Source organism: Salvelinus alpinus, chromosome 3, assembly GCF_045679555.1.
Source record: "Salvelinus alpinus chromosome 3, SLU_Salpinus.1, whole genome shotgun sequence".
NCBI lineage: Eukaryota > Metazoa > Chordata > Actinopteri > Salmoniformes > Salmonidae > Salvelinus > Salvelinus alpinus.
In genome coordinates this window covers 93,932,644-93,946,563 of record NC_092088.1, presented here as the reverse complement: position 1 = coordinate 93,946,563, position 13,920 = coordinate 93,932,644, and the positions used below count along the sequence as shown (strand labels likewise).

General features: G+C 45.6%; 1 protein-coding gene across 1 annotated transcript in view; it reads right to left on the bottom strand.

Annotated features, from left to right (window-relative positions):
• LOC139571553 (actin-related protein 2-B-like) overlaps nucleotides 1-12,017 on the bottom strand; it is a 16,001-nt gene extending 3,984 nt beyond the window's left edge. Inside the window, exons 1-6 of the mRNA XM_071394538.1 lie at nucleotides 11,862-12,017; nucleotides 10,300-10,410; nucleotides 7,492-7,707; nucleotides 3,857-3,929; nucleotides 3,209-3,345; nucleotides 823-972 (exon numbers count right to left, since the gene is read on the bottom strand). Coding sequence (XP_071250639.1) covers nucleotides 823-972; nucleotides 3,209-3,345; nucleotides 3,857-3,929; nucleotides 7,492-7,707; nucleotides 10,300-10,410; nucleotides 11,862-11,909 — 735 coding nt within the window. The 5' untranslated portion in view covers nucleotides 11,910-12,017. The remainder of the gene's footprint in view (nucleotides 1-822; nucleotides 973-3,208; nucleotides 3,346-3,856; nucleotides 3,930-7,491; nucleotides 7,708-10,299; nucleotides 10,411-11,861) is intronic.
• Nucleotides 12,018-13,920: the final 1,903 nt, after the last annotated feature.

The window sequence follows — 13,920 nt, the reverse complement described above, 5'->3', positions numbered from 1 at the left end:
CAGACACACTACCCACCTTGTCTTACACACACACACTTAAGATGTGTGTGTGCTTTTTAATGTGTTCCCTTCTTATGAAAGAAAAGCAAGATCATGGAGGAATATTCCACCCACACACTCTCAGGAAGCTGCTCGGCACTTCCTGGTTCCTCTGAAGCTCCGCTGACATTAACATATATGTTAACATATGTTTAGCCTCGTGTGGTGTGGTGGTATATTCTGTTACTCATCAGCTGCTCAGAGTCGTGTGGTAGTATATTCTGTCATTTTGTGCTACTTTTGAGGGGATAAAATACTTATTTTGGGGGTCAGTGGGAGGTTTCGGGGGTCAGTGGGAGGTTCTATGCACCATAAATATGTTATTTTAGACTGAAGCTCCAGACAGACAACAACAAAAAAGCTGCTAAACACTATTTATACTAGTCTGTTATTTAGGGTCCAAAAATGTGGTCCAAAAGTTGTGAATTGGTCACTAGGGTTCTATTTACACTGGCCTGGTAGGACTCAACCAGCACAGAGGTTAGTTACTGACCTGGTAGGACAGTGGTACTGACCTGGTAGGACAGTGGTAGGGACCTGGTAGGACAGTGGTACTGACCCGGTAGGACTGACCTGGTAGGACAGTGGTACTGACCCGGTAGGACTGACCTGGTAGGACAGTGGTACTGACCTGGTAGGACAGTGGTACTGACCCGGTAGGACAGTGGTACTGACCCGGTAGGACTCACCTGGTAGGACAGTGGTACTGACCCGGTAGGACTGACCTGGTAGGACAGTGATACTGACCCGGTAGGACTGACCCGGTAGGACAGTGGTACTGACCTGGTAGGACTCGACCAGCACGGTGGTCTCCAGAGCCAGTTTCTGCTCCTGTTGGATGTTGTAACCCACGTAGCACAGCTTCTCCTTCATCATCCGCACCGTCTCAAAGTCTGCAGAGTGGTTGAAGGCATAGCCCCTCAGCAGCAACAGCTGGAGATGAGAAGTAAAGAGCTGTTTCCACCGTGCTTATTAAGGGGGATACCTAGTCAGCTGTACAACTGAAATGTGTCTTCTGCATTTAAACCCAACCCCTCTCAGAGAGGTGCAGGAGTCATTTAACCCAACCCCTCTGAATCAGAGACATGCAGGAGTCATTTAACCCAACTCCTCTGAATCAGAGAGGTGCAGGAGTCATTTAACCCAACCCCTCTGAATCAGAGAGGTGCAGGAGTCATTTAACCCAACCCCTCTGAATCAGAGAGGTGCAGGAGTCATTTAACCCAACCCCTCTGAATCAGAGAGGTGCAGGAGTCATTTAACCCAACCCCTCTGAATCAGAGAGGTGCAGGAGTAATTTAACCCAACCCCTCTGAATCAGAGAGGAGCGGGAGTCATTTAACCCAACCCCTCTGAATCAGAGAGGAGCGGGAGTCATTTAACCCAACTCCTCTGAATCAGAGAGGTGCAGGAGTCATTTAACCCAACTCCTCTGAATCAGACAGGTGCGGGGGGCTTCCTTAATCGACATCCACGTCTTCGGCACCCGGGGAACAGTGGGTTAACTGCCTTGCGCAGTGGCAGAATGACAGATTTTTACCCTGTTAGCTTGGGGATTCGATCCAGAAACCTTTCAGTTACTGGCCCAATGCTCTAACCACTAGGCTACCTGCTGGTTACTGGCCCAATGCTCTAACCACTAGGCTACCTGCTGGTTACTGGCCCAACGCTCTAACCACTAGGCTACCTGCTGGTTACTGGCCCAATGCTCTAACCACTAGGCTACCTGCTGGTTACTGGCCCAATGCTCTAACCACTAGGCTACCTGCTGGTTACTGGCCCAATGCTCTAACCACTAGGCTACCTGCTGGTTACTGACCCAACGCTCTAACCACTAGGCTACCTGCTGGTTACTGGCCCAATGCTCTAACCACTAGGCTACCTGCTGGTTACTGGCCCAACGCTCTAACCACTAGGCTACCTGCTGGTTACTGGCCCAATGCTCTAACCACTAGGCTACCTGCTGGTTACTGGCCCAATGCTCTAACCACTAGGCTACCTGCTGGTTACTGACCCAACGCTCTAACCACTAGGCTACCTGCTGGTTACTGGCCCAATGCTCTAACCACTAGGCTACCTGCTGGTTACTGGCCCAATGCTCTAACCACTAGGCTACCTGCCGGTTACTAGTCCAACGCTCTAACCACTAGGCTACCTGCCGCGCTTCATTCTCCTAACCTGCCGCGCTTCATTCCCCTAACCTGCCGCGCTTCATTCTCCTAACCTGCCGCGCTTCATTCCCCTAACCTGCCGCGTTTCATTCTCCTAACCTGCCGCGCTTCATTCCCCTAACCTGCCGCGCTTCATTCTCCTAACCTGCCGCGCTTCATTCTCCTAACCTGCCGCGCTTCATTCCCCTAACCTGCCGCGCTTCATTCTCCTAACCTGCCGCGCTTCATTCTCCTAACCTGCCGCGCTTCATTCTCCTAACCTGCCGCGTTTCATTCTCCTAACCTGCCGCGTTTCATTCCCCTAACCTGCCGCGTTTCATTCTCCTAACCTGCCGCGTTTCATTCTCCTAACCTGCCGCGTTTCATTCTCCTAACCTGCCGCGCTTCATTCCCCTAACCTGCCGCGTTTCATTCTCCTAACCTGCCGCGCTTCATTCCCCTAACCTGCCGCGCTTCATTCTCCTAACCTGCCGCGCTTCATTCTCCTAACCTGCCGCGCTTCATTCCCCTAACCTGCCGCGCTTCATTCTCCTAACCTGCCGCGCTTCATTCTCCTAACCTGCCGCGTTTCATTCTCCTAACCTGCCGCGTTTCATTCTCCTAACCTGCCGCGTTTCATTCCCCTAACCTGCCGCGTTTCATTCTCCTAACCTGCCGCGTTTCATTCTCCTAACCTGCCGCGTTTCATTCTCCTAACCTGCCGCGCTTCATTCTCCTAACCTGCCGCGTTTCATTCTCCTAACCTGCCGCGTTTCATTCTCCTAACCTGCCGCGTTTCATTCTCCTAACCTGCCGCGTTTCATTCTCCTAACCTGCCGCGTTTCATTCTCCTAACCTGCCGCGCTTCATTCCCCTAACCTGCCGCGTTTCATTCTCCTAACCTGCCGCGTTTCAATCTCTTCTTTCCATAGTTGTACTCCATTTAACCAAAAACAGTGAATGAGGGGACAATCAATGTGTATGAGATCCAGGGGTCAGAGGTGAGGGGTCAGAGGTACCTTAATGAGGTAGCGCGTTATGTCCCTCCCAGCGATGTCCAGGCGTCGTGTCAGATGGGGCAAGCTGAAGCCCTCGTACACCGGACAGATGTGTGTCACACCGTCCCCCGAGTCCACCACAACACCTGTCAGCAGGCCTGAGGTCAGAAACAGAGAGGTCAGACACGCACACAGAGAGGTCAGACACAAACACACACAGAGGTCAGACACAAACACAGAGGTCAGACACACACACACACACACAGGTCAGACACACACACACACACAGGTCAGACACACACACACACACAGGTCAGACACACACACACACACACAGGTCAGACACACACACACACACAGGTCAGACACACACACAGGTCAGACACACACACAGGTCAGACACACACACAGGTCAGACACACACACAGGTCAGACACACACACAGGTCAGACACACACACAGGTCAGACACACACACAGGTCAGACACACACACAGGTCAGACACACACACACACACACACACACAGAGGTCAGACTGAATAACAAAATTAACACACCCCCGATAAGTTTCACAAACCCTCTGAATGGGAGGGAGTAAGCTGTGTTGAGTTGGGGCCTAAAGTGAACCAGAGAGAGTTGAAGAGGCTGTGTGTTCCTCTAGTCTAGTACCTTGGGCGTAGAGCGTCAGCACAGCCTGGATCGCAATGTAGACCCCAGCGAACTGATACGTCTCAAACATCACCTACCAGAGACAGAGAGACAACTTTAAATGACTGCCATCAAATACGGTCGTACAGCTGGATCGCTTCTGTTAATGATGAAAATGTGTAACACACACACAGCTTTAGAGACCTGTTAATGATGACCCCACTGATCCTCACACAGCTTTAGAGCTCTGTTAATGATGACCCCACTGATCCTCACACAGCTTTAGAGCTCTGTTAATGATGAACCCACTGATCCTCACACAGCTTTAGAGCTCTGTTAATGATGACCCCACTGATCCTCACACAGCTTTAGAGCCCTGTTAATGATGAACCCACTGATCCTCACACAGCTTTAGAGCTCTGTTAATGATGACCCCACTGATCCTCACACAGCTTTAGAGCTCTGTTAATGATGACCCCACTGATCCTCACACAGCTTTAGAGCCCTGTTAATGATGAACCCACTGATCCTCACACAGCTTTAGAGCTCTGTTAATGATGAACCCACTGATCCTCACACAGCTTTAGAGCTCTGTTAATGATGACCCCACTGATCCTCACACAGCTTTAGAGCTCTGTTAATGATGAACCCACTGATCCTCACACAGCTTTAGAGCTCTGTTAATGATGAACCCACTGATCCTCACACAGCTTTAGAGCCCTGTTAATGATGAACCCACTGATCCTCACACAGCTTTAGAGCCCTGTTAATGATGACCCCACTGATCCTCACACAGCTTTAGAGCCCTGTTAATGATGAACCCACTGATCCTCACACAGCTTTAGAGCCCTGTTAATGATGACCCCACTGATCCTCACACAGCTTTAGAGCTCTGTTAATGATGAACCCACTGATCCTCACACAGCTTTAGAGCCCTGTTAATGATGAACCCACTGATCCTCACACAGCTTTAGAGCTCTGTTAATGATGAACCCACTGATCCTCACACAGCTTTAGAGCTCTGTTAATGATGACCCCACTGATCCTCACACAGCTTTAGAGCCCTGTTAATGATGACCCCACTGACCCTCACACAGCTTTAGAGCTCTGTTAATGATGAACCCACTGATCCTCACACAGCTTTAGAGCTCTGTTAATGATGAACCCACTGATCCTCACACAGCTTTAGAGCTCTGTTAATGATGAACCCACTGATCCTCACACAGCTTTAGAGCCCTGTTAATGATGAACCCACTGATCCTCACACAGCTTTAGAGCTCTGTTAATGATGACCCCACTGATCCTCACACAGCTTTAGAGCTCTGTTAATGATGAACCCACTGATCCTCACACAGCTTTAGAGCCCTGTTAATGATGAACCCACTGATGCTCACACAGCTTTAGAGCTCTGTTAATGATGAACCCACTGATCCTCACACAGCTTTAGAGCTCTGTTAATGATGACCCCACTGATCCTCACACAGCTTTAGAGCCCTGTTAATGATGACCCCACTGACCCTCACACAGCTTTAGAGCTCTGTTAATGATGAACCCACTGATCCTCACACAGCTTTAGAGCTCTGTTAATGATGAACCCACTGATCCTCACACAGCTTTAGAGCCCTGTTAATGATGACCCCACTGATCCTCACACAGCTTTAGAGCTCTGTTAATGATGAACCCACTGATCCTCACACAGCTTTAGAGCTCTGTTAATGATGAACCCACTGATCCTCACACAGCTTTAGAGCTCTGTTAATGATGAACCCACTGATCCTCACACAGCTTTAGAGCCCTGTTAATGATGAACCCACTGATCCTCACACAGCTTTAGAGCTCTGTTAATGATGACCCCACTGATCCTCACACAGCTTTAGAGCTCTGTTAATGATGAACCCACTGATCCTCACACAGCTTTAGAGCCCTGTTAATGATGACCCCACTGATCCTCACACAGCTTTAGAGCCCTGTTAATGATGAACCCACTGATCCTCACACAGCTTTAGAGCTCTGTTAATGATGAACCCACTGATCCTCACACAGCTTTAGAGCCCTGTTAATGATGAACCCACTGATCCTCACACAGCTTTAGAGCTCTGTTAATGATGAACCCACTGATCCTCACACAGCTTTAGAGCCCTGTTAATGATGAACCCACTGACCCTCACACAGCTTTAGAGCTCTGTTAATGATGAACCCACTGATCCTCACACAGCTTTAGAGCCCTGTTAATGATGTACCCACTGATCCTCACACAGCTTTAGAGCCCTGTTAATGATGTACCCACTGATCCTCACACAGCTTTAGAGCTCTGTTAATGATGAACCCACTGACCCTCACACAGCTTTAGAGCCCTGTTAATGATGAACCCACTGATCCTCACACAGCTTTAGAGCCCTGTTAATGATGAACCCACTGACCCTCACACAGCTTTAGAGCCCTGTTAATGATGAACCCACCGATCCTCACACAGCTTTAGAGCCCTGTTAATGATGAACCCACCGACCCTCACACAGCTTTAGAGCTCTGTTAATGATGAACCCACTGATCCTCACACAGCTTTAGAGCCCTGTTAATGATGACCCCACTGATCCTCACACAGCTTTAGAGCCCTGTTAATGATGAACCCACTGATCCTCACACAGCTTTAGAGCCCTGTTAATGATGAACCCACCGACCCTCACACAGCTTTAGAGCTCTGTTAATGATGAACCCACTGATCCTCACACAGCTTTAGAGCCCTGTTAATGATGAACCCACCGACCCTCACACAGCTTTAGAGCTCTGTTAATGATGAACCCACTGATCCTCACACAGCTTTAGAGCCCTGTTAATGATGAACCCACTGATCCTCACACAGCTTTAGAGCTCTGTTAATGATGAACCCACTGATCCTCACACAGCTTTAGAGCCCTGTTAATGATGAACCCACCGACCCTCACACAGCTTTAGAGCTCTGTTAATGATGAACCCACTGATCCTCACACAGCTTTAGAGCCCTGTTAATGATGAACCCACTGATCCTCACACAGCTTTAGAGCTCTGTTAATGATGAACCCACTGATCCTCACACAGCTTTAGAGCCCTGTTAATGATGAACCCACTGATCCTCACACAGCTTTAGAGCTCTGTTAATGATGAACCCACTGATCCTCACACAGCTTTAGAGCCCTGTTAATGATGACCCCACCGACCCTCACACAGCTTTAGAGCCCTGTTAATGATGAACCCACTGATCCTCACACAGCTTTAGAGCCCTGTTAATGATGAACCCACCGACCCTCACACAGCTTTAGAGCCCTGTTAATGATGACCCCACTGATCCTCACACAGCTTTAGAGCCCTGTTAATGATGAACCCACTGATCCTCACACAGCTTTAGAGCCCTGTTAATGATGACCCCACTGATCCTCACACAGCTTTAGAGCTCTGTTAATGATGAACCCACTGATCCTCACACAGCTTTAGAGCTCTGTTAATGATGACCCCACTGACCCTCACACAGCTTTAGAGCTCTGTTAATGATGACCCCACTGATCCTCACACAGCTGTTCCTACATTAGTTATCATACGGTAACGAGGACAGAGTGGCAGCTAGCTGTTGCTATGCACTTGGAGTCAACTTGCTACACACCCCCCCCCTCCGACATACACACCTCGATGATCTTCTCTCGGTTCTTGGTGGGGTTCATGGGCGGCTCGGTGAGCAGGATCTTGCAGTTCCTGGAGTCGATGTTGAGCTTCTCAGGCCCGAAGGTGTAGTCCCACAGGTGCTTCATGTCGTCCCAGTTCCTGACGATGCCGTTCTCCATGGGGTAGTTCACCTCCAGCATGGAGCGCAGCTCGCTGGCCTCGTCGCCCACCATCAGGTCCTATAGACGTTAAGGGGTTTAAGGTCAGATAGACACCCCTGGGTCGTGTTCATTAGCACACGACGTGACAAAGCATTTTGCAACAGTAAACAGAAACATTGGACAAGATCGGGTGGTTGTTCTCCGTGGGATAGTTTGGGTTCGATCGGTGGAGGGCCTTATGAATACGACCCTGGAGGAATCAGACAGTTAGCCTCGTTGTACCGTCACCTTTCCCCAGAGCCAGCAGTAACAGAGGGGCATGTCAACACTGCCTCCATGATGCCTCCATGATGGCCTAACGAGACACAGTAATGGCATATACACATACGCAGCGCTCAAAAGAGGCCAGTCACATCTGTCAGCAATTACCCAGCATGCATTCTTCAATACAGCATGTTTCCATGCATTCACTCTTAAAACCTGTTCCTTTTCTGACCAGCGCACTCTGTCTAATTTCACAACAGGCACAATCCTAAACTTGAGAAACATGCAAGTAACTTACATGGATCATTCATTGACGTCAATGGGAGGTTTGCCTGAAAATCTGCATGCATGTCAAGTTCAGATTCAGTCTCATTTGAGCAAGGCACAGGCAGAGTTACATGCAAACCCGGCATTGGGAATCACTACATGATTGGTTAGCCAAGTGTTAGTCACACAGTACAACGTTTCCTATTTCCCTGGCATACACTGAGCCTGACTGTCATCAGTGCAGACTAGAAAACTGTGCCTACGGAAGCTACTTGACACAATACGTTTAGAAACCGTAGCCTGGTCCCAGATCTGTTTGTAATGTCTTGACTTGTGCCAACTGCTATAGTCAAAGTTAGGGACAAACAGATCTAGGACCAGCTTAGAGAAACATTTGATACAGTGTGTTTTGGCACTGAAGGAGCCCCCGTCTGGCAGTGCCATGTGTTTTCAATGAAGACCTGCTGCTTCCATCCTGTCTGTTCTGCCAATCAACAGCCATGTACACACACACACACACCATCCATCCCACACCCACCATCCCACACACCACCATCTCACACACACACCATCAAAACTTTCAATTCATGATCTGAAAGCTGATTCCCATTAGCTGTACTACTATTGTTGTTAATAAGTTCAACTTGTCTTCCTAAACCACATCTGAATACAATCTGCCTCTACTGTTGTATTACAAAAGGTACAGGTAGTTCACATACAAAACCTATATGTCCCAACTCACAAGCTAATGTTTCCCCAAAATAACATTTGTTGTGGTAGAACATTTATATTCATTGATGATTTGAAATGATTTATACTTTTACTTTTGACACTTAAGTATATTTTTGCAATAACATTTACTATTAATACTTAAGTATATTTATTTACTCAAGTAGTATTTTACTAAGTGTGGTCCCGTGTGGCTCAGTTGGTAGAGCATGGCGCTTGCAACGCCAGGGTTGTGGGTTCATTCCCCACGGGGGGACCAGGATGAATATGTATGAACTTTCCAATTTGTAAGTCGCTCTGGATAAGAGCGTCTGCTAAATGATGTAAATGTAAGTGACTTGAGCCATTTTCTATTAAAGTATATTTACTTTTACTCAATTATGACAATTTAGTACTTGTTCCACCACTGCATGTGCATGTAGACACATTCATTTAATAAATTTTACATGAAAGTATAATCACTTATCTGAGGTACCAAAAAATGTCTGAACAATTTGTTATCTGAGGGTTGACTCAACACCAACGTTTTTCTTCCGCTTTGAAATTAGCCACTAGAGGAACACAACTGTCAATAACTTAAAAATAAAACATCTGATTGGCTAAGAATACAAACTGCTATGGATATAACAACCAGATTAATCGGCTGAAACATAAACAACGGAAAAAGTTGATTATAAAACTAGTTTTTTTATTATATATTTGAATCCAAAGCTGGAAGTGGGCTTAATGGGTACCTGGGCTTAATAGGTATGCTTACCCTATATAGGGAATAGGATGTAATTTGAGACACAGGCCACGTAGCATTCAAGTTCCTTCTGCTAAACTAACTTGAGATGAAAAACAGGAACAGCAAAACAGTGAAATGAGTGGACTCTTAAAAATCGCTAGATTTCTTTCTGCCTTGTCATTAGGAATACATTTTTCTCCACAGAAGTACTTAAAATGTTATAATAAGCCAAATATTTAGCCAAATTAAACACAAATTAGAGACAATAGAGACACAAATTAAACATAGAAAACGACAGCAAATAAAGACACTCCAAATGTAGTAGCTATGCAGTAAAAAACCCAGCATCACTCTCTCTCCCTGTCAGGCAACCAGGGAGGGGCCTGCACACACCAGCCAGGAATTCACACCACTTACCATCTTCTGAATATTCTACTTCATCATGTGATGACAGGTGAAGGAGGTGGAGCATAAAGTAGAGAGTCAGACAGTAAAACAAAGAGAGAGGAAGGGATGTCATTTTAAAAATAGGTGTTACTAGACTCAGGGAGCCAGTATGACAGACATAGATGAGATTAAGCCTAGCCCATGCTTCTTGGTCCAGGAATAGGGTTGTTGTGTCGGGGTAACTTTTGAACCAACGTTGGAGTGTTGCACAGGAGAGGGGAGCGTAGTAGTATTACCTTAATCTCAATGTTGCCCACTTTGGCTGTGGAGCGAATGATTGGCCTGCCCACCAAGGCAGGGAAGATGTGCTCGGGGAAGTTGGAGCCTGCATAGCCACACTTCACAAACTGAGAGAGAGACAGAGATATGTGAAAGATATTTAGATATTTTCTTTAGTTAAAATATTTTACTAGTCAAGTCAGTTAAGAACAAATTCTTATATACAATGTCGGCCTACAAAAAATGCGTCCTGCGGGGACGGGGATTAAAAATAAAAATACAGAGAGCGAGAAAGAGATAATATATTCAAATATATATATTAACACTGTATATTGCCCTGGCAACACTGGTCTGTTCCTTCCATGTTAATAAATATTGTTTGTATTGGACTGGTTAGAATTAAAAGAAAGGAGGAAGAGAGAGTGAGCACGAGTGGACAGGATGTGGAGAGATGAGGCAAACGTGAAAGACAAAGCCTTTATTTGACTCCCCAAAGCAAAATAGCCTAGTTATTATGACTAATCTGTTACCCAGAAGTAACGACAGATTAAGTTATGGCAAAATTATAGCCCACACCTCTTAGGGCATCAGAAAGCAATTCATGATAACATTTGTGACATTCGCTTCAGTAGGCTTGAGTAAGGGTCACAAGCTCTAGCCTAACAGTGAATGTGTGTGGTGTGTGTGTGTATTTTCGAATCATAGCTGTGGTTAAGAAACTAGTCTCACTTCCGCTTGACTAATTTCTTCAGCCCTTCACAGTGAGCACTTTTTAGCTGCATATACACTATGCCAGCATCGCTTCAAACTGCTGAGAGTCAGAAGTCCAATCCAAAAACAACCACTAAAACCCCTTTGGTGCGTCCAGATTTGAAGGATCTGAGTACTGTAAGCAATGTTTACTACCTAGGTCCTAGTCTAAGCCCACCGGTATAAATGACGGAGGGACCTCAGAATCCCTAGAAACAGTTGTCAGGAGGAACGCAGCCCTGACGCTATTTCTAGGTGCAACTATTTTATAGCGTTCCATAAAAAAATATTGGATATCCTACCGGGTATTACCAGTTAGCTATTAACACACAAGCATGGGTTATGGTTAACGTTAACTAGCTTAACTAATTCTGTCGTTATAACGTGAGGCATAGGGACCAGTAGAAACAAATGTGAATTTACAAAACATTCAAAGCCTGTCGACATCAACATTGAGTGAAAATGCAGTTAGTTAACGCTAGTTAGCCGACCTAACTAGACTAGCTAGCCAGCTAACTAAAACGAAAGCTGGGTCAAACGATTTAATAGGTTTGAGCTAACAGGCCGATTTAATTTTTGCACCGTGAAATTGATTTTCATGGAATGTATTGGAAGATGACAACATAGCTAGCCAGCGGTAGATAATTGTAAAAACGGACAGACATTCCTGCCTAGCGTTACCCATCGACTTAACTAGCTAACGTTAGAGCGCTAGCAACACATCATCCACTTCCTGTTTCAGAGAAAAATGTTCTCCTGCCATTCTGTCTTGGAAGAATACAGCATTAATAGAACTCTGGCATATGCAGCTTTCCACTCATAAACTTACCCCGGTTCCATTGTCACAAACCACCACTTTCCTTCCCTGGCTATCCATTTTGCGAAACCCAGGAGCCAGCAAACCTCCCCAGCTCAACTTTCTTCAGCAAGCCGGAAGTCACCACCCGGGCTGTCTTGGCATCTTCCGGAGTTGGGGCGGGGTGTTCGAATACTTTTCGATGGCATTCATCCTTCTTTCCTTCCTAGAAATGCCTCAGAACAAAATAAGTATAAAATCCAGGGGCCAAGTAGGCTACTGTGGCTATTTGATCATAATGTAGACCTACCAGAGTGGCCTACCATAAAAAAACAATGGAGAAAATGCATCCCGTAATATTTTAATAGCTATTCTATCATACAGCCTGCAGCAGCAGCCAATGTGTTGTGTTCAATGCCTACATTCCATGAGACTTTTGAAAAAAAATGCAGGGCTTGACCTTCAGACAAGGTGACTGAAAATGTTGTGTTGTTTAATGCAAGAAACCACTTTACAAAATAAAAATGCATTATTATTCCCAGACCATTATTGAATGAATCAGACAAATTAAGCTACCCTCTGCCCATTCAAGCCTGTCTCAAAATACAACACTGCCCCTTTAAGACAAAAAAAAAAATAGCTTTTTACTTGACTTGCTTTTCAGAGATGTCTAGTTTTGTGCTCTTTTAGGAAACAATCACTCTCCTATTGTTGAATACTAATGATCTATAACTGGACTAATAAATCACTAACAATCACCCCCCTATTGCTGACGACTAATGATCTATAACTGAACTAATAACTCACTAACTAGCAAAGGATATGAACTGCTACATGCAGTTCTTTCTTTGATCTCAAAACAAGCGCATCTACTCAGGACCACAGCTGTAAACACAGTCTATATATGACAATAGTCTATTTGCACATAGGCCTACTGCAGATGTGATTGGCTATGACACATTGGTCTGTGTAGATTACGGCTCTGTCATGTGCATGTACTCTGATGTGTTCTGTCTACAACAGAATCTCTTCCATAGTTTGTTTAATTTTGGTATGTTGCATTGAAAGTGGCTAATAATGTGTTGATTCAAATTTCCTCTGCACTCTGCATGCCAGCCCCGGGAAGACGCAAGGCAGTCTTGGGGCTACTGTACGTCCGCGCATGTGCGCAGTTTAGAAGTAACATTGGTGCCAATGCACAATCCTAAACAATAACATAAACATTGATCTCTGACATAGACCCTACAAGTATTTCTTTAAAAAATACCATCCAATGTACTGTACAGGTGGGCTTGAGCCCTTTTATTTATTTATTTTGTTTTATTTCACCTTTATTTAACCAGGTAGGCCAGTTGAGAACAAGTTCTCATTTACAACTGCGACCTGGCCAAGAAAAAGCAAAGCAGTGCGACACAAACAACAACACAGAGTTACACATGGAATAAACAAACGTACAGTCAATAACACAATAGGAAAAAATATATATATACTGTGTGCAAATGCGGTAAGATAAGGGAGGTAAGGCAATAAATAGGCCGTAGTGGCGAAGTAATTACAATTTAGCAATTAAACACTGGAGTGATAAATGTGCAGAAGATGAATGTGCAAGTAGCGATACTGGGGTGCAAAGGAGCAAAAAATAAATAAATAAATACCAATTTGGGGATGAGGTAGTTGGATGGGCTATGTACAGATGCAGTGATCTGTGAGCTAAGGTGTGTACCTCTGTGGGTTTAAAACCATACATAATTGATTTGAACCCCAACTGCCTAGGTAAGCAAGTGTAAAGCACATCATGTTGCTAGTTTAGCCAATACCATTTCCCCCTGATTCAGCTCATACCAAGACTTGAACCGAGAATCTCTGCCCACCCAAACACACTTGACTTTTCTCTTGAAGCATTCCAACCCATCAAGCTATTGAAAAAGGCTTTCCTCAACAGCACAAGGGGCGACACTTCAGGCTGAGCAGTGAGTTTCAAAGCTCCCCATCTGATACACTGGCTATGACCTACCCCAGGAGGATTCACTTTATTACAGCAGTGGCTAATAACAAGTTTGCCTATGGTCTGGGAGACCTAAGGTGAATTGCT